Raw genomic sequence first — 18,916 nt, 5'->3', positions numbered from 1 at the left:
ATTTAAATTATTCCAGGTCTCTGTTAAACAAAAGATGACATGGTATGTGTTTCTTGCATAGGAACTGCAGCCACTTGCTAGGTAAAAACTTGTACCCGACCTTTTCATGTGAAACAGCAGTTCAGAAACAGAACTTTATGTTTATTTAGCTTTTGAAGGTTGCCATTAATTCAACGGGTTAGATATGCATTCCAGATTAAAGCAACCAAACCACATCTTTTAAGCATCATGTAAGACAAGTGAGTTAACTGCAGCCAAATCTGTATTTTTGAGAACTACATAAGCACCAGAGCAGTGGTTTAAAAAAAGCAAGCTACCAACCAGCTGGCTGTATTAACAAACAAGAGAACAGCACAACAGGCCCATGACACTATGCAGATATTAAAAGCACTTTATAGTTTTGATTGACAGAAACCTGGCCTAAGCAGTTGAGAACTCTGCATTTCGTGCAGTCTAAGGTAAAAACAATGTATTAAACAACTTGGCCCTGATAGAATTTGTCAGGCCTTGCCCTGCTAGACAAGCCTGTGTGTGGCCTGCAGTTTCTCAGACATGGTGCTGCAAAGAAAGGAAGAGTTACACAAAAGCTGCATTCTCTCTGCTGTTTGCCCCCATCCCTTCTTTGCACAGGATCTTCTGCCTTTGTCTGTGTGCACACAGACCAGGGAGAAGCTCCAGTTTCTGCACACCAGTAGTCAGGACTTCTGGAAAACAGCTATTCCAGTCATTTGTACATGTAAGCTATTGCTTACATTCTTCTTCTATAACTATATTGCTATAGAGACTGTTTTTTAAGATGTGGAGAATTTTGGAAGCATTTATAAACAAGTCAGCATATTTATAAACAAAGCATTTTATTAATAAAATGTTTACACCTTTTTTTTTTTGCACAATACATCAGACTGGTAGTGATTTAGCATGTTATTACACTATAAAAGTTTATTATGAATGCTTAGGCTGAAAAGGCTGTTTACATTATGTCAAATCAACATTTCTTTATTTGCATTCTATGCACTATATGGGAGTGTAACGACTCAAACAAAAAGGAGAGAACAAAAGCCTGGTTTCCCTCATTAACATCTACAAACCAACAATACAGACAAACCTGTACACGCTCTCAGGACCAGCCCAAGAGAAGACTAAAAAAAGTCTCAAAACATTCATAAGCTTGGGAATTCATCACTACAATATTTCATCACTAGTAATCTGACTACACTTCATGCAGTGAAGCAATGGGTGGGAATTTGTGCAGTTTACAGTGCTGCAAATGCTCTGTAACTTTGAGCGGCTTAAGTTTGTTTTAGTAAGAGATAATAGAGTAAGAAGGCACAGACCTTTCAACCCTTGGAACAGGTTAACCCATCCTAGAATGAAAAGGCAGAATGTTGTTATGAGTGACAAGAATTGCTGACACAAAGGTTAACCTTTACACATTTTACAGGCAAACATTTACTACACTGCAAGAGCTCTATGCATATCAGCTTATTTTTGTGTCCTGAACACACAAATGCAGTTTCTCATTCAGAAAAAAACCTTTTTTTCTTCATTGTCCTCAGTGTGGGGGGTAAAAGTGGGAAGATTGCCAGGAAGTCTTAAGCATCTTAGCTACAGAAACGCAATCCATTTCTGGGCCTAAAATCAATTAACTCACCATCACAGTGTCAGTGTTGGATACACAGTTTCAGAAAGAGGAAGTACAAGAAAGAAAGTTAAAATACAGAAGAGTGGACTAGAGGCTTACAATAACTTGCTCTTCGAGGTGAATTTAGCCTTCATTACGTGGTAAAATACAGTCATGGCACAGGTCTCAGCTGCTGTGACAGTTTCATAAGGCTGTGCTAATGAATTACCCTTTTGCTCACAAATATTTGCTGCTGTGATAGATAGTTCTAGGACTTTGTGGCAAAAGAGACACTCACCACCTATCCTTGTCTAAATCCCATAAGGAAACAAAGAACAAATAGCCAAGAAAACATAATGGATTTAATAGGAAATACATACTGTAACATGAGTAAAAGTGAGGCAAGATAGTAGCAGTGAATCTATCAAGGTGTCAGAGTTACAGAATATTCAAGTGCAACAATTGGATGGAGTATCACACCCACAGTGATGAAGAGCATGACAGAAGAGTGGTCTGTGTCCTTCAACATTTGAAAAAGTTGGTTTGTTCGACAATACGTATGTGAAAACATCAACAAAAGCCAAGCAAAGCAAACCCCAACCTTCTCAAAAGAAAATCTTTACAAAGGTAATTAGCTCCTTAAATAAAATTTATACTTAGTGTTTAAGCAAAAATTTAGGAACATCAATTTGAAGGCAGATGTAACAGGAAGAGCAAAATTGTTTCTTCTAAGAAGTCTTGATTCTACAGTGAGAAAACTCATCCTACTGCCTCGATTCTTCATGTAAAATAGGGAGCACCAAGTAACTGTCAGCCATTAGAACTTTTCTAAGTATTTCTGAATAGCTCTTTATAGCATGTACACTCTGACAACACTATATTAAAAATTCAGGGTTGGGTGGGAGGAAATGGAGGGGGGAAGGAGGAAAAAGCTGACCCTAGGAAGATTTTGACATGTCAAAGGCTAAGCTCATCTGTATTCTTGGATTTCAGGATAGTCTGACATCCTTGAAAGATTTGTATCTGTGACACTTTAGGGATAAAGTCTGGTAATGCTTGTTCAATTTTTTCCAAGTTGTGCATTTTTTACGGTAGCTGAGCAAGAAGTGGTTTGCACTCAGGCTTTTGAGACCTTCAGAATATCAGAAGGGATTTTTCAGAAACAAACGTTAGTGTCAGAAGGCCTAAAATAATTTTAGGAATTACATTTTGGCACCTGAATTTTTGTATGATATACAAATATGTATTTTCAAGCATATTCCTTTTGACAAGCTGGAACCATATGGCTCAAAGGAAACCTAAAATGATTATTTTAATACTAGAACCTGTATTTCCATCTTACATCGGTTATTCACACCATCGTCATAGTTCTGTAAATCTTCTGTCACCTACCATCAGTAGGCTATGATCTACTACCAGAGATGGGATCTGAACATGAAACAACAACAGTTTTCTATAGGGAATTTTTTGCAGAATTTTAGAGACTTAATTCCAAGTATACAATTCCTCTGCTTTGAGTAACAGACTTGGGATGTACAAGCCATCTCAGGTGGCTGTACAATGACTCCCTGCTAGAAAAGTTAAGAAAGTTTGTCCTTTTCTCTCAACTATGAACCAAAAAGCCATTTTTAGAGGCTGTAAGTATTCAGGAAGGATACGTGAAGCCTTTTTACAAAATGAGCAGGCAGTGTAGAAGTTGAAGCCAGTGAATTATGCAGCTTCTCCTTGTTTTGGAGATGATTTTGCCCTGTTTGTCTGTGGCTATTGCTGCTGAGTGAAGTTCACTCCAGGGTGAGCAGCTCCACTGTTCTGACAGCTTCTGTCCTGTAAATCATCCATTCCTGTGCAGATTGCTGACACAGCTCACCACAAATAGCCTACACCATCCTTAACACACACTAAAGACTGTTTCACAAGCAAGTAATTCAAACATCATTGCTAAAGCTTCCTTTTCCAACTAGTAATGTGTTATACTGGAACTAAACACTAATGTGAAGGAATAATTTAACCTTAACAGTGTAAGAAAAAAAATCTTGCTGAGGCCAACTTTTAAACCATTCAAGATTTTCACCATGAATTACTTTTTGATAATTAAAATGAAGCTTTTACCAAGATTGTAGCTCTCCCTCAACCAAGTTGAAGGATTAGACTTCCAAATCAATAAGTAGGTCTGTCTCCTCTCCTCTTACCCTCTTCCCAAGCAAGTAAATAATCCTTCTTGAGCAGGCTGGTAGCATTAAATGTAAAGCAACACATCAAAGACTCCAGTCTGCATAAAACATCCTCTAAACCATTAACTGTCTGATCCTGCAGCACTTAAAGGAAGGGTCTCACTGATGTCAGCAGGGATCTGGAGTGCAGTGATTTGTTGGACCTAAAACAAACTCTTCACCTTCACAGTAACAGCAAAAGTCGTTAGAATTGTCTTAGAACTTTTCAAAGCACCTATAACAATTTTCAGTAGTATGATTACTAAATGCTACTAAATGTCAGCTTCCAAATTTCACCTACTTGGGCACCTACTGCCACTTTTCAGCATGTATATAAAATATCCTACAAAGCTACCCGCAGCACAGATTGAGAACCTGGCAAGTCAGCTAAGTGACTGTTTCAAGAGAGGGTCAGATGAAGACACCTTCCAAAACCTGGAGAGCACATTCAGGTTGCTCCAAAGCTTAAGAATGAAATATTTATCAAATTTAATTTTTGTTCAATTCTATAACTTTCATGAGAAAGAACTGGTGGTGTTCAGAAGTTGCACTAGTCATATTTTTTCAGCTAAAAATGCTCTGGATCAATGATATAACATACACCTCATTACATTTTTACATACATGACACTTTGCCCTTTCAAACATGTTCTGCAGAAATTAATCTGTGCAATGTGTTCTGGGATGACCCTGCTTGAGCAGGGAGGTTGAACCAGATTACTCACTGTGGTCCCTTTCAACCTGAACCATTCTGAGATTGTGTAATCCCCTTTGACAGTATCTGAAAGTTGAGTCTCTCTGATGAGCTCCACTCATTAGACAAAAAGACATGGTGGCTTTAATCCTGAGCTTCTTTAACAACTTCTTACCAGGAAAAAAGTTATTAAAAATTTAGCTGGAATGGTTGATAATCTGCACTCCAAACACTCCAATACCAATGTATCTCCAAATAGAGAAGCTCTGTTAGGACAAAATATAATCAATTCCAGGAAGCCTAGTGCAAGATCAAAGCAGCTGACCTAACAAATTATTAATACAAAAGAAACCACTTTTCTCTACCAAAAATGAAACAATGAGCATGTGCATCTCATGCAGGGAAGATTGCATTCCAGCGTTCAGCAGGGCCAGTGATCAATAAACACTTATCTGGACTCAGAAGAACTTACATCAACTGTCTGTCTTTTTAAACAGGCAAATATTAAGAAGCAGCCTCACTCCAGGGCTGGCAGTTTGGACAATCTGGAACACTGGCTGTTACACTTTACCTGCAGCAATTCAAGATCAGAACTGCAGAAAGAGTAGGGTGCATACCCATGAAGTTGGATTTCTTGGGCTCTCTAGAAACATGGAGCTGTGGGACTATGGCAAAGAAGGCAGAATTGGCAATGCAGGCAGGGTAAAGAAAAGGCATGACAAAAATGTAGTCACCAAATATCATTTAACTCACTGACCTGTCCAAAAACCTCCATGTACCAGTTTGCCTGTTCTGCTCCAGCTCTCCAAGAATTTTCAGTAACACAAATGAATCTGAAGTACAAATCCTTTAATTTCTTACAAATTTTCCTACATTTCCTTCAGAGAAAATACTTGAGATGATAGAAAACCAGATTAAAAAAAGAATAAGCATCATCATGAGCTCAGTTGGATACTAAAGCTAACCAGCATATTTTAGTATATACTCAAGTCTATTAAGCTCTTTTTCTTCAAAAGTATAAAAGTTTCTCACTAGTGCTGGTAAGAAACAAAAAGTAAAAATAAATAAAATAGCACAAACAGGTATGGTCAACCTATAGTTTAATTGAAAGCCTACTAAAACCCATACAGAATAAGCTAAACACTGATTTGCTAAAAACCCTCACAGATGAAAAACCCCAGGAACCAAGAGGTAATGATCTACATTACCACATGTCTTAAGGTTACTTCCTATGTGTATTTTTGTGCCTAAAATAGGAAAGACTGGGTGCACCCCAGGATGGAAGCTTGTTCAACAGACAGGCCTTGTGCTGCCCCAACAGGATGTTCTGTTGGCCCTTTCAAATGTCATTGAAAGAGAAAGAATTTCATCTGCCTCTGGATGAACTCACAGTGACAATACCTAAAATGCAGGAAAAAACCCTGATGGAGATTCCCCAAGAGTTTATCCCTAGGTGTGGAATGGAAGGAGTGTAGAAGACTCTATTATTTTTTACTGTTTTTACATAATTTATAACACTTTAAACACTGGTCTCATAAATATAATATGAACACTTTACACATGCCAAGCAATTAAAAGCTTTCCCCAAAACCTTGTAGGTCTTATCAGAACCACTGGCAGCATCTGTTTACAGCATCTCTTTTTAGTCAGTAACCACTTCATTTAGTCAGATCTACAAGTAATTTTCTTTAACCAATATCTTAATATTAAAAAAACTCATAACAACAAAAAGATGCCTATAAGCATACCAGTTTGCCTTAAAGTGATTACAGTCAGCATGAAAAAGAAGATTGTCTGTGGTTTAAGATCTGTTGCTTGTGTCCCCACCCCCAGTGCAGATCATCCTTAAATAAAAAGTGCAAATGGGATTTGGGGACTGGATGGACTGATTTGCCTACTATTTGTCTTCAGTTGCTTATTCTGTAGCCATCTCACATCAACTGTCCCATCATACTTCGGAGTAGCTACACCAAAATTTAAAATAAGGCTCACTGAAGAAAAGGAAGAAATGACATCTAACTTCCAGACTCCTCCTAACCCAATCTCCCACAAAAGTGCTCATTTCCCTTTTTACAAAAAACCTCCCAAAACCTTGTTTACAAAACTACGGAAACATTTCAGTTCTACCATCCACGTAGTCACCTTCCAATCAAGCAAGGCCAAAGAAGTGATGATGGATTCCCTTTGAATGCAGGGGACACTGCACGCCGTGGAAGCCAGCAGGCTGCCCTGACCACTGCAGTCTTTTCTGCGCGCGCAGGTGTCCGATGAGCCGCTCCCTTCTTGGGGACCTCGGGTGGTTGAACACCAGCAGATAAAGATCTAAGACTGATATATAAACCCAACGTGAACTATTAACTTCCAAGACCACCTACTGTATATAAAGTTTGACTTTCTAAGGGGTCAGTCAACAGCAGCTGCGCTTTGTCACCGATGGCTGCCGTCGAAGCTTGAAGCCCTTCCCACTGGAGGCGGGGTTGGTGTCAGTGGATGGAATTCTGCGACCTACAAGGAGGCAGGAAAAAGAAATATATAGGAAATGTTAGACTTGAAACTAAGCTTAAGCATCCGGTGTATGCTCTGTATGCAAAAATGTGCCTTCAATTAGCTGTAGGTCACTAGGGATGACATTCCTGCCCAGCAGGATGGCAGCAACAGTCTGTGTTATGTCTGTAAGAGGGACGGCTGCACAAAAGGACAGCAGAGGCAGTCTGAAGTCAATTTAGCAGCAGTTACACTTCAGATTCATCTAGACCTGGACAGCTAAACTGTAAAAGCACTTGGAGAATACTTTGCAGGATGCAATACCATCTGGAATAGCTTGAGAACAACCATCTTGACCTGGATTTCCACAGATTACCTGCATCGGGCTTAACAAAGGAGTGCTTGTAGAGACAGCTGCTTTACTCATCTCATCAGTCTTTAAAATGGACTGTTCCTGGTTGAGCATTCTCTTCTAAGGAAGATTTATGATTTTTCCCCCCATAATTTATTCAAGATCAATTTTAGAGAGCAACTATTAAGTCAATAAATCAGGAAGCTAATCTACAGCACATAGTTTTTACATCAGCTTCAATATATTCAGCTGCTTCTATAGACCTTATTTTTTTTCTAAAGTCTGATGTTTCTGTAGATTCTCTTTTCACAAACAGGCTGACACACCTGCACATTGGTGCTGCTACTTGACACATATCTCCAAATAATATTGCATAGAATTCACTTTGGAATACTGTCTGCTTTTTATTCACACATATAAAAACTATCAGCGCTGTCCTCACCACAAATGGGACAGAAAAGATTTGCAATTTAATATAAAAAACCCCCAAGGTACTACAAACATACTTGAGGAAAATTTACGTAGAGTAGTTGCTATTCCCCATGCAGTAATCTGGCATTTATGAATTTTTGTATTTTTAAAAATACATTTTTTTAGCCTAAGTACAAGCAGTAAGAGTGAGAACTTAATTCCTTTTCTCAGATATATAAAGTCTGGATCGTCCTCATGCCATTTCCTTCCTCCTCCATAACCTTGGAAGTACTAATTGGAACATTCAATAACAGACATGGTAAGATGACACTGACTTCTGACAGGAGTACCCAGCCTGCTATTTATCCAGCAGCATCACAGTATGCTGAAAACCTCTAAAAGGAATATTTAGAGGCCATTAGGTGACCAGAAATTCATGCAGCTCATTTTGCAGTTTGTAGTCATGTCAGATTGTAACGAATTTAGTATAAAGTCCGTGAATTTTCACCCAAATAGCAAAAAAAAGTAATATAGAAATCAAATTTCTACTCAAGTTTTTTGCAGAAGAAAGTATTGTTTAAATACTTATAATTAAACTGTTTAAATACTTACTGATTTCTATAAAGAGTTCATTGATGTTTATTGCATTTTTCGCACTTGTCTCTACAAATATTGCATGAATGGAATCTGCATAGTCTTTAGCATCTTTTTCCATGACTTCTCTGGGAAAAAAAAAAAAAAGAAAAATTCATGAATGCAAAAGAACCTCATTAGTCAAAACCTTAAGGGACAGATAAAGTTTTTAAGTGTCTCCTATAATGAATATTTTACCTGTTTAGCATCACAGTGCTCCCTCATGCTGAAGCTGATGCTCATCCTTTACTCTGCGCTGTCTCTCTGCCTTGAGATATGAGCACAGTCATGAACTACCCAAGGCCTTCATCCATCTGACAACACTGCAGTGATTCTGTCTGAAGTGCTCTAAGCTTAGGCCTGCAATCAATCCTTCTGGTGTGTTATTCACCCCACCAGCTTTATATGTCCTAAGAAGATCCTAAAGCATTATTTCCAATCATGCTGTGCAATTCTTATGACTGTTTACCAAACCAAAGTATTTCCCAACACTGCACAAATCATCAGCACAGCATTTACTTTGCACGAATATGTAGCTATAAAAAAGGAATATTTTTATACTGAGCACACAGAGATGTACAAGTTATTCTGTACCTCAAAGCAGGCAAGTTGATGATTTTGTATATTTCCTGAAACAAAATGAAAAATACAAACCCCAGTAGCTGTGGGGAGGTCTGGACTTTACATTGTATCACTTCACATTCAATTTCTACAACACACAGGCTACTTTCAGTAATGAGGGACTTCAGGATATCAAGAACATGGACTTGAGCAGTGACTCAAATATCGCCTCTGACTAAAGTACAAGGAATCTTCCTCATTAGCTTGAAGAGCAATGTTTACACTTATGATGCCAGCTGAGCATGTGAGATGTGAATTCTCTTTTAAAGAATTTTACACTCTATTTCCTTCAAAAGACATGCTACTTCTAATGAAAGTTATTAGAGCTCACTAGATAACTTTTAGGTTTTTAACAATTTGTAAAACCATACTCAGAGCAACCTTTGCAGTGGTTCTTTAAACATATAACCAGCGGTCTCCTTTGAGACACCAGCTGTGGTGCCTTTTCCAGCAAAACCTAAACCCAAGAAGTTTACACACACCTTCTTTCTGAATTTTGGCTTATTTAACCAGGACATCAATAAAAAAGGCCTTCTTTTGTTTTTAGTACATGCCTTCCTGAAAGTTTGGCTGTTCATAAAGTTTCTCAAGAGCTTTTCCCGCTCCCTGCAACTATTTTGGCCACAGCCAATTCCACCCCAATATTTAAGCAGGGAAGGAAGGCACCTGAACAAGCAAGTTAGAAAAACCTACACAATGCTTTCCAACAGGCTTGGTGTTTTTCCTAACAAAATGAGGTGCTACAGACTGACAGGGGCACTTCTTGTAAAGTGAGGTAAACAGCTTCTATTACACTATAGTTTCACAGGCAGTTTAGGTTTGTGTAACTTGGCACTGCCACCAGAAAAGGTAATCCTGTCTCCCTGTAAACTGCTCATTCCTAACTCTGCTATCCCCACACCGTTATGCCAGCAAGTGTTCATGGTGTGAGAAAGATAAATATACTTGGATCAGTTTTCTTTTTTTTTTTAAGGGTTAGTTTTAATCTGGATCCATTTTACAGCCCAATTTACTGCCCAATCACATGTGTACTCACACCAGCACAGGGGAGGAAGTGGGTGAGACCATCCAAGGGCAGACTAACCACATTTTCTGACAGGAGAAGCAGCTCAAACCCCATGTCCTCTGACAGCACAAACAGCTCAAATCCCTTGTGAAACTACAACAGTACAGCAGAACAGCTTAGGGCTTAAGGAAAACCCTTAAAATTGACAGCAGTTATTTACCTGACATCATTAAGATCACACTTATTTCCTGCAATAGCTACAACAATGTTGGGAGGTCCATGCTGGCGAAGCTCTTTAACCCAGTTCTTTAACGTTGAGAAAGTTTCCTAATGTGGAAAAAAAAAGGAAGACGGAAGGAATTAAGAAATTAAGAGTCAGAACTGGCCCATGACACAAATAAAAAACCCCAGAAATTGTAGTGCTGGGTCAAGATCAAGTTTCTTACCTCTTTTGTGATGTCATACACTATAATGGCTGCTGCTGACCCTCGGTAATACATCGGGGCTAAAGCACGAAACTGGAAAAAAGACAGCAAACATAAACCTGATCTTCCACTGACCTCCAGAACCTCACTAGCATTAGTATTACTATTGAAAAAAGGGAAAACCAAGATCATAGCAGTGAAAAACTTTCCTTTACAGTCACAACTAGTCTGTGCAGTAGAGCACATAATCTCCCAGGAAGGCATTGTTCTCCTAAGGACAGGCAATAAATCGTGTGGGGTTCAGCAGCACCTACTGCAAACAGCAGCAAAGCAAACTTGATCTTATTTTGCCTAGATTAGAACCTCTCCCTTAACAGACTGTCTACACAAACATGCATGTGCTCGACTTTAAACACCAAACAAGGGCAAAAATGCAGGGAGAAGCAAGGTCAACTTTGACTAAGACAAAAATGTTAAGAAAACTAGCATTTATTAATTTTGATCTGAAATGTTCAGAAGCTACTATCAACTTCTAGCCCTGTGGATCAATCACCTGTCTTAAACGGTAGAAATGTTGATTTCTTCAGAATCTAACTTATGGCTTTAAGCATTTTGCTTCAGTTTTTCCCTCAAATTTAGAAGCATGTTTAAACTAAAAACCTGCAAAAGCCCACATCTATGGGCCCTGTTGGAAGCAGAGCTTTAAGGAACATGCTAGATAAAAGGCTGCTTTCTTGTGATTTTCAGAATTAAATCTACAGCAGGTCTGTTTGCTTTGTAGGGCTGCACTTTTCAGCAGACAGAACCTTATGAATCCAGTGCTAAAAAAAGTGATAAAGTAGACAATCAAGTTGCACCAAAAATCTCCATGAAGCATTCTTAAGAACAGTGGGATATTCTGCCAACTTTAAAAAAGCCAAGACAACTGATCTAGCAACCAGAACTCTCCTTTAAGTGCAGAGTAAACTGCATGTATTGGTTTCATGTAAGTATTATGATTTAGAGCTTTTGTGCATCTTATTACTCAGGGTAAAAATAATGAATTGGATACAGTTTTTCATAAAGGCTTATTCATTTCTAATAAAATACCAATTTCCTTTTGCTTAGTACAGTTCAACTGAGAGCAATATAATAAATCATAAAAATCTTGCTATAAAGCAGAATTCCAGACCATTTACATTTGGCTCTCAAATTCTGTTTTGAAAATAGGATTGTGAATGCAAAGTTCAGAATATAAAAATATTTAATAGTGGGAAAGGGAAACATGGGCAGGCATTCAGTTCACATTGGGACATAATCCCTCTCTTCCTTCTATGTACTAAAATATAAAGGGAAACATATTTGGTAAACCACCACTTGGACTGCTTGCAACCTGGCTTTTTGATTATTCACTATTTACATTGGGAATAAACCAACTTTCACTTGCTGATTTTGTATTACTCTCATTTCCTGTCTGCTAACACTTAGATACTTTTTTCCACCTAAGAGCAGTCAGCAGATAAAATATATTAATAAAACAGATGTTACCAGAAACACTGGATTTTCCTTTTGCAATTTTTCCAAAGACTTCAGCTTGCCCCCAGCCTCCAATTTGTGTTTTGAGAGAATTATTAATGTAATTATGCATAATGTAACTATGCAGGGAAACTCAAAACTGTTAGGTAAGAAGGCAAAAATCCTAATTACTGTAAGTGACCCCCTGTCAATTGAACTCAGTGCAGAAGAAATGAGAGAAGAAATAAGGTATGTGTGTAAATGAGGTGTGTGAATGACTTGGTGCACATTTCCAGCTCTGGAACAAGGTTATCCAGCCACCCCAAAGCCACTGAGAGCAAGGGGGTGCCCAGTGCAGTGCAGCACTATTTACAGCTGGGCTTTTGAAATGGGAAACAGCAAACACTCCTCAAGAAGCCAGGACTGTGAATTCCATGCATTCCACATCATAGCTCAGCAGAGACATTTCAGTTCCAAGAATGGTGTGGACATTTTTAGTATTCCAGATCTATTCCACAGAGGGAATCCCTTCCATAATTCACTGGCAGATATGTTGCATGACCAGAAAACTGTGCTACAGATTTCAGGGCCAGGCAGGTATACAGCCCATTTGTGACAGCAGTGACAATACAAAGGAGAAAGGAACCTTTGTGAAGATACTGAATCATTTCAGAGTAAACATCCCTGCTCACATTTCACTGATTTCCTTGGTTATACTGGAGTCTCAAGTGACTTCCCTCAGATATGGAATATAAACTCCACAGGTATCACAGATCCTGGCTCAGAGTCCTGTTATGACACCTTTCCTTTTTTGATTCAATAAAGATATCAAGCAACTTGTATGGAAGAAAATTAAAGAGGTATCACTGAGAGTCCAAAAATAGATCAGGAACATGCTGGTCATGTACAGAGATGCTTCCTCAGATTAGATGTGCTGAAGCCAAATTACAGGGTCCTCCCATTGCTTGCACAGTTAAAGTGAACAGGATGGAATGCTAAAACGTAATGGATGTTTCCCGCCAAATAGTGGCAGGCATGTTTATAAAGCTTTTCATTTAAGAGTACCAACCTCTAAAAATTCATACTCTACCTCTCAGAATATCACTTTGCAGCAATAACATTCCGGAATGGGCTATGATGTTCACTTAAGACAAACTATTTACAGCAAATGCTGAGTGACTGCTGGGAATGGAAGGGCTCAGGATATTTTTGATAACACAGATACTATTGGACATATTCCTGGGAAACATCCCTGACAACTTCAGTTTGCTTTATATGGTGCTGTTGGAAGGAAATAAATTGTCATTCAAAACTGACAGCACTAAATCACAATACAAATACACTTGAGTTACTTCCTAGCCATCGAGGCTGTTATCAAGCCAAAAAGCTGGCAGCTCAGTTCCACCAGGAATCCTAAAGGTCAAGTGCCTGTGGATAGGGTGACTGAGGCTTTACAAAGTGTTTGTTTTGACTGTTATTATTGTGGGGGTTGTTTTGTTGGTTTGTTTGTTTTTTTGTTTGGGTTGTTTCTCAAGAAAATCCTGAAAAGCAGTACAGCTGTATTTGCCAATTGTTATCCTAAAGTTATAAGCCAACCTTTATCACAGTTACCTCACATCCTAAATAAACTCATCTTGAGTAATTGGCAGCTGCCAGTAGTTCACTTGCAGTCAAAGCAAGAATAGGCACTGTTAATGCAGCTACTGTAATTTCTACCACTCTTACTAGCAATCCATAAGCAAGCAAGCAAGCTGCCTAGAAAAGTCTTCCTTTCAATTCCAAGTGAAAATCACACAAATTAATTAGCTGGGATTTCATCTGATTAGTCATTTTCTTCAAAGCTTTTGTTTCCTCCCCTCAGAACTATGCATGCTGCAGAGATCAAAACCCCAAACTACCAAATTAAAATTTAAATTTCAAAAGCGATTCCTCACACAGCTTCTAACACCATCAGATTTGATTAGTAAAACTTTACAAAAGAATAAAAGAGTAGTTATCACCTGCAACACTGCTTGAAACTCTGCTTTGGAAAGCCTAACTCTACATCCTACTCACATTTACAACCCCAACAGTGAAGCTAACAGACTGTGTTAGCAGTTGTATATTTTTCCAGAATCAACGCCTTACTTGTACTATGCAACATGGTAATTCATCTCACTTTGATTCTTGTGTTGCTGCACAGACTGCAAATATTGCAGTTGAAGGTTTAAAATTCAGCTAGCAATGGTACTGGAGAGAGCTGCTGGCTTCCCCCACAGAAGCCTTGTTTTCTGTGGAAAGAGCATTCCCTTTCAGCGAATCTAAACCCAGACTATTGTTCCATAAACTCCTCTTAGGTAATCTTCCTTACCTTTACACTTTAATCATGACAATGAAAAATAAAAACATATCTACAGCACCCACATCTTGATAGGAATCTGCACAGAAACAAGTGTTCTAATACATATTTGTAAAACCAGATCACTTTGTGACTTCCAGGGGCAGAGTTGAAAACAACCCAAGCTCTGGCCCAAACTTTCTCCACAGATACTGATTTTACTTACCCTCTCCTGTCCAGCTGTATCCCAAATCAGGAATTTATGCAGCTCATTTTGATACTGTACAGTCTTGGTCATAAATGAGGCTCTGAAAAAAAGACACAGTTCATGATTTTTGAGAATATAAATATATCCTTAGAACATTCATTACCACCATGAGCTTTCAAGAAGGTTCACATTCCAATAAAAGTGAGCCTAATTGCATTTCAACACCATTAATTAGCTGATGTATTTCTGCAATGAGGGAAGAAAGCCAAAGTGATAGGATATCTCTTGTAAAGCACAGCAGAGACTTTCACTTCCTTTAAGACTGCTGCAAATTATGCATCAAATCTGAATTTTCTGGTCAATACGGAAACCGTTTCCTAAATCACAGATTCTCACTGAATTTATCTTACTTGGTTCTATAAACCAAAACATCCCTGTACAGTCATTTTGAACTGAAAAGTTGTGTTTCTATAATTCACATCACAACTAAACCATCCCCAGTGGTACCTGACAAGAGGCTAAATGCTTCTCAAAATCCTTTGACAACTGGGTCAACAAAACCCTCCCAACTGGAGTTTTCCTTAATGACTTTTAGTAGGAATAATGTCTGTTTTGTTATTAAATTTCCCAGCTGCTTCTCCCAGCCAAGTAAGCACTATAACTTGTTTGATATTCCTTTTTGATGCTATAATGAATATTCTGCAGTACCTAGAAGTATATGCTGGTTAAATCTGCCCTCAGCATCCTGAGGGGAGAAAAACGGCAGAATTCTGACAAGGCTTCTGCAGCTGCCCATGTCAGAAATTGAGCAATGAACATTGACAACAACAAAGTGTGATTGCTCAGCTGATTCTAAGAGGAATGAAAACAGGACAGGAAACAAGATTGTATCTCATGAACTCAAAGACCCAGAGAATAAAGTTGAAACAGTCTCAGCTTTAGTTTCGCAAGACGCTCAAAGCTCTTCTAATTCTTACTTTGTCCTTTCCACCTACTATTCTCAATTGGGAATTAAAAGCAAGGCATAAAAAAAGGTAAAAATTAATTTACTTAAAGTTTTTGGACTCTGTATCTTGTTGGACCTTCACATAATCCCTGCATTTGGGCAAGTTTTGATTCATTTATGTAGCAAATTACCAAAATAACCAGTCCTAAGAGCAGTGAATGATTTTGTCAAGGCTGGTAAAAGATAGATTTTCAGTCTGTCACTTCAAGCAACTATAATGATCTCAGTACTGTCAATAAACCTCTGTTAACAGAGAAATCTAAACATAAGCACACTTCTACAGAACATTTTGCAGTTCAGTGTCAGTATTTATACTCAAAAAAAAGAGGGGGTGTAAGGGAAAGGAGAGAGATCATGGAGACCTCAATTTTTCAGAAGGACAGGATGAGACACAGCTGATCTTTATCAGCAGGATCTTTTTTGGTAGAAGCTGTAGCAGACCTGTGGGACACCACACCTGAGGCAGGAAGTTGTACTGACACTCCCACACACCTCTTGGCATCAAGCAAAGTTCCATAAGCCAAAAACTGATTCTGATCAAAGTAGCCCCAAAAAAAAAGACAGCAAAAGAAAGAAAAATATCCAACCACTCCAAGAATTCCTGATACTTTCTCTTCCTTCTATCCATTCAAAGATTTGAGATCAATAATGTTGCTACTCTAAGGCTCAAATGTCAAATATTCCCCTTACCTATGAGACCTACTGCAAAAACAGTTTCATCAGTTAGATTTGTGTGTGCATTGCATACAAATGTGTAACATTTTAACTAATTAATAGTGAGACCTACCTGAATTAGTATGTTAACCACCCTCAAAACCTAGGAGACTTACAGTACTTGAGTCTTAAAAAACATGAATTAGAAACCGTGGAGTTGCATAATAATTAGAATTTAAAATTTAAGGATTGTGCACGAGAAAAGCATGCTGTCCCTTTAGAAGAAGCATCTGCAGTGTAATTTATTCATTGTTAGCTTAGATTAACAATACAAAAATGGATCCAGACCTTACACATGAAAATGGAAGCTGCAGGAGAGCTGAGAGTACTCCTACGTGTCCTGAGGTAGCTCACCAGCTTAATTAAGGCTGCAGTTATGTTTATTACCACACTTAGCTGCCACACACGAAGAACTCCCAAGTGATCTATTCAGGTAATTTCATTTTATTCTTGCATAAATCACATTTACTTCATTTAGTTTCTTACCCTATTGTTGGGTTGATGTTGGGATCAAAGCTATCTTCCACAAATCTCCACACGATACTTGATTTGCCCACACCAGTGTCCTAAGAAAAGAACAGAAACAATTGAAAGCAGTATTAATTACTACAGAAAGATGATTCTTTTGTCCTCGAATCCTTCAGTAAACTACAGTGAATAACACATTCCTGCAGAGAATCTCAGAGAAGTTGTGAAATACTTCAGGTATTACATTACTTACTATTACCCAAACTTTGGGCTTTTTTACAAAGCTATGCACACCTTCCAATGGAACAGAAGTGAGAAAAGAGCACTTTTGGTAAAACATACAGCAATTGAGTACAGCTTACCAGGACAGAGGACCAGTGGAGTACATGAAATTATACAAGTGTGACACATGCATTCAACCTCTGACTAATGCTGTCCCACCCTGCTTAATGAAAGACTTGAAATTTCTTCTGTGACACACCTGAAACACGTTACTAATGCAACTCTACATGCTAAAAATGGTGAAAGAGGAAACAAACCATGAAAATTCTAGATTGTGTATATCTTTGCACTACCAACTCCATGGTTAAAAAGCAAAAGATATAGAGAAGTCACATTTAGAAGCAAAATTAAACTCTTAGTGGTAAAACACTTCTCAGTAGAAGCTGGACTTTTGAAATTGTATTTTATTTAAGATGTGTGAAGAGAAACTTTTTGCTTTACATTTCCTGAGCCATTAAAACTTTAAGAAATAAACCCCTGAGGAACTGCTTCACTGAAAATGAAGTTTTACATAATTCATGCTTTTTTTTCAAACCTCCTGAATGTTGCAGTAATTTGGGTATACTACATACGATTGTGTTCATCTTGCCAAGCTATTTTCCTCTTGAGAAAAACCACATTATCATAGCTCTGTATTTTACGCTGTTTGCAGCCTCATTAATCAGAACAAATCTTAAAAAGAGAAACATAGATGTGGCTCCTGGCTCAGGGAATTCAAGGACAAGTTTTCCTGGGCACTTACTCTCCTTTTCTTCTGTGACAAAAGGTTTCTCAGGCCAGGTGAACACAAACAGTAGTTACCCCAAATACCTTCATAACACAAAGGGCACGGAAACACATAATCTTCCCCTCTGAAGGGCAAGGTGGCCATTTAAAGCAGAAAACAACTCTGAATAGAGGGTTTCAATGCTGGTAGCGACACCTCCACCTGCTCACCGTGGGGCTCTCAACCAAACCAAGACAACAAGCAGCTTCATACTCTTCAAATTTTTAAACTTCTGCTTCACTTCGCTCCACGTTTCCTCCTTCCACCACCTGCAAGACTTTCCTGCATCTGTTCCTACAATATAAGTTCAGGCCCCTCCCTCTCTCCCACCAGTTTGATTTCAGGTGCTTCTATTTATTCTGTGGACTCCAAGCCCGAAAGGGCCAGGGAGGAAGAGGGAAGCAGGCGTTGGATATTCATGCTTCCTCTCTTATTTTTTAAAAAGGAGAATAGGGCAGAAATGGAGCGACATTGACCCCTGGCAGACGCCTCCCTCGCGGAGGGGAAGGCGCGTCCACCCGGTCCCCTCAGAGGGACGGGGCGAGGGCCAGGCAGCGCCCGGGGAGAGCTCCCCACGCTCGGCGCCTCTCCAGGCCCTGGCAGAGGCTCTCCAGGCTCTGAAAGAAGCTTTCCGCCACCGCCACAGAGCCTCTCCAGCCCCTCACAGGGATTCTCCGCCATCACAAGAGGCTTCCCGGAGCTCTGACGAGAGGCTCCCCACCACCACAGAGCTTCTCCAGCCAGCCCCTCATTCCGCTCCCACCCTCCCGCCCGCCGCCCAGCACTTACCCCCAGAAGGCAAACTTTCAGCTCCCTCAGAGCCATGGCCGGGCAGGCAGCGCCTTCAGCGAGCGCCTGAGACGCGGCCCAGCACGATCATCGCCGTCCCCGCGGCGGCCGCCCCCCGCCCGCCCCAGTTACCCGCACACCGCGCTCCTCCTCAGGCTGCGCGGACGCGCCGCCATCTTGGGCGGCCGCCGGAGTCCCCGCCCGTGCCCCCCGCTCGGTGTTGTCCCCCTTGGGCGCTGAGGGACCACTCGACCCCCGGCAGCCGCTGCTCCTTCACCCGGTGGCGTTTCGGGGCTGACCCGGCGACAGGAAGCACCCGCGGCTCCTCCCTGTGCCCTCCCGCTCCTCCTCCTCGCCCATGTCCATTCCAAGATGGCCGGTAAGTGGGGCCGGCGGGCGGGCGGCTCCGCCGGGGC

The 18,916-nt window shown here is 39.8% G+C and overlaps 2 protein-coding genes across 4 annotated transcripts in view; one reads left to right on the top strand and one right to left on the bottom strand.

Annotated features, from left to right (window-relative positions):
• Nucleotides 1–835: 835 nt before the first annotated feature.
• On the bottom strand, nt 836–18,825 carry RAB22A (RAB22A, member RAS oncogene family). The gene is made up of 7 exons (XM_030963044.1): nt 18,501–18,825; nt 16,682–16,761; nt 14,494–14,575; nt 10,478–10,549; nt 10,252–10,358; nt 8,384–8,493; nt 836–7,029 (listed from the first exon to the last, which is right to left on the bottom strand). The coding sequence occupies exons 1-7, from the start codon at nt 18,534–18,536 to the stop codon at nt 6,932–6,934; spliced, it is 585 nt and encodes a 194-aa protein (XP_030818904.1). The 5' UTR covers nt 18,537–18,825; the 3' UTR covers nt 836–6,931.
• Nucleotides 18,239–18,916, top strand: part of LOC115911822 (serine/threonine-protein phosphatase 4 regulatory subunit 1-like) — a 21,470-nt gene continuing 20,792 nt past the window's right edge. For 2 of the 3 annotated variants that reach the window (XM_030963043.1, XM_030963040.1), the window contains exon 1: nt 18,240–18,879. In XM_030963043.1, coding sequence (XP_030818903.1) covers nt 18,873–18,879 — 7 coding nt within the window. In that variant the 5' untranslated portion in view covers nt 18,240–18,872. Of the gene's footprint in view, nt 18,880–18,916 lie in introns of all 3 variants that reach the window. The other variant, XM_030963042.1, reaches the window with a different exon arrangement.

This window comes from Camarhynchus parvulus, chromosome 20 (genome assembly GCF_901933205.1).
Source record: "Camarhynchus parvulus chromosome 20, STF_HiC, whole genome shotgun sequence".
NCBI lineage: Eukaryota > Metazoa > Chordata > Aves > Passeriformes > Thraupidae > Camarhynchus > Camarhynchus parvulus.
The sequence above is the reverse complement of the archived record's forward strand: the minus strand, read 5'-3'. Positions and strand labels throughout refer to the sequence as shown.

Bases quoted from the DNA above. Each gene is read 5' to 3' on its own strand.
- RAB22A (XM_030963044.1), bottom strand. From the start codon at position 18,536: ATGGCTCTGAGGGAGCTGAAAGTTTGCCTTCTGGGG. The intron at 10,550-14,493 runs GTAAGTAAAATC...TCTTTTTTCCAG, and splicing joins ATACAGCTGGACAGGAGAGG to TTTCGTGCTTTAGCCCCGAT. The intron at 8,494-10,251 runs GTAAATAACTGC...TTTTTTTCCCAG, and splicing joins TGTGATCTTAATGATGTCAG to AGAAGTCATGGAAAAAGATG.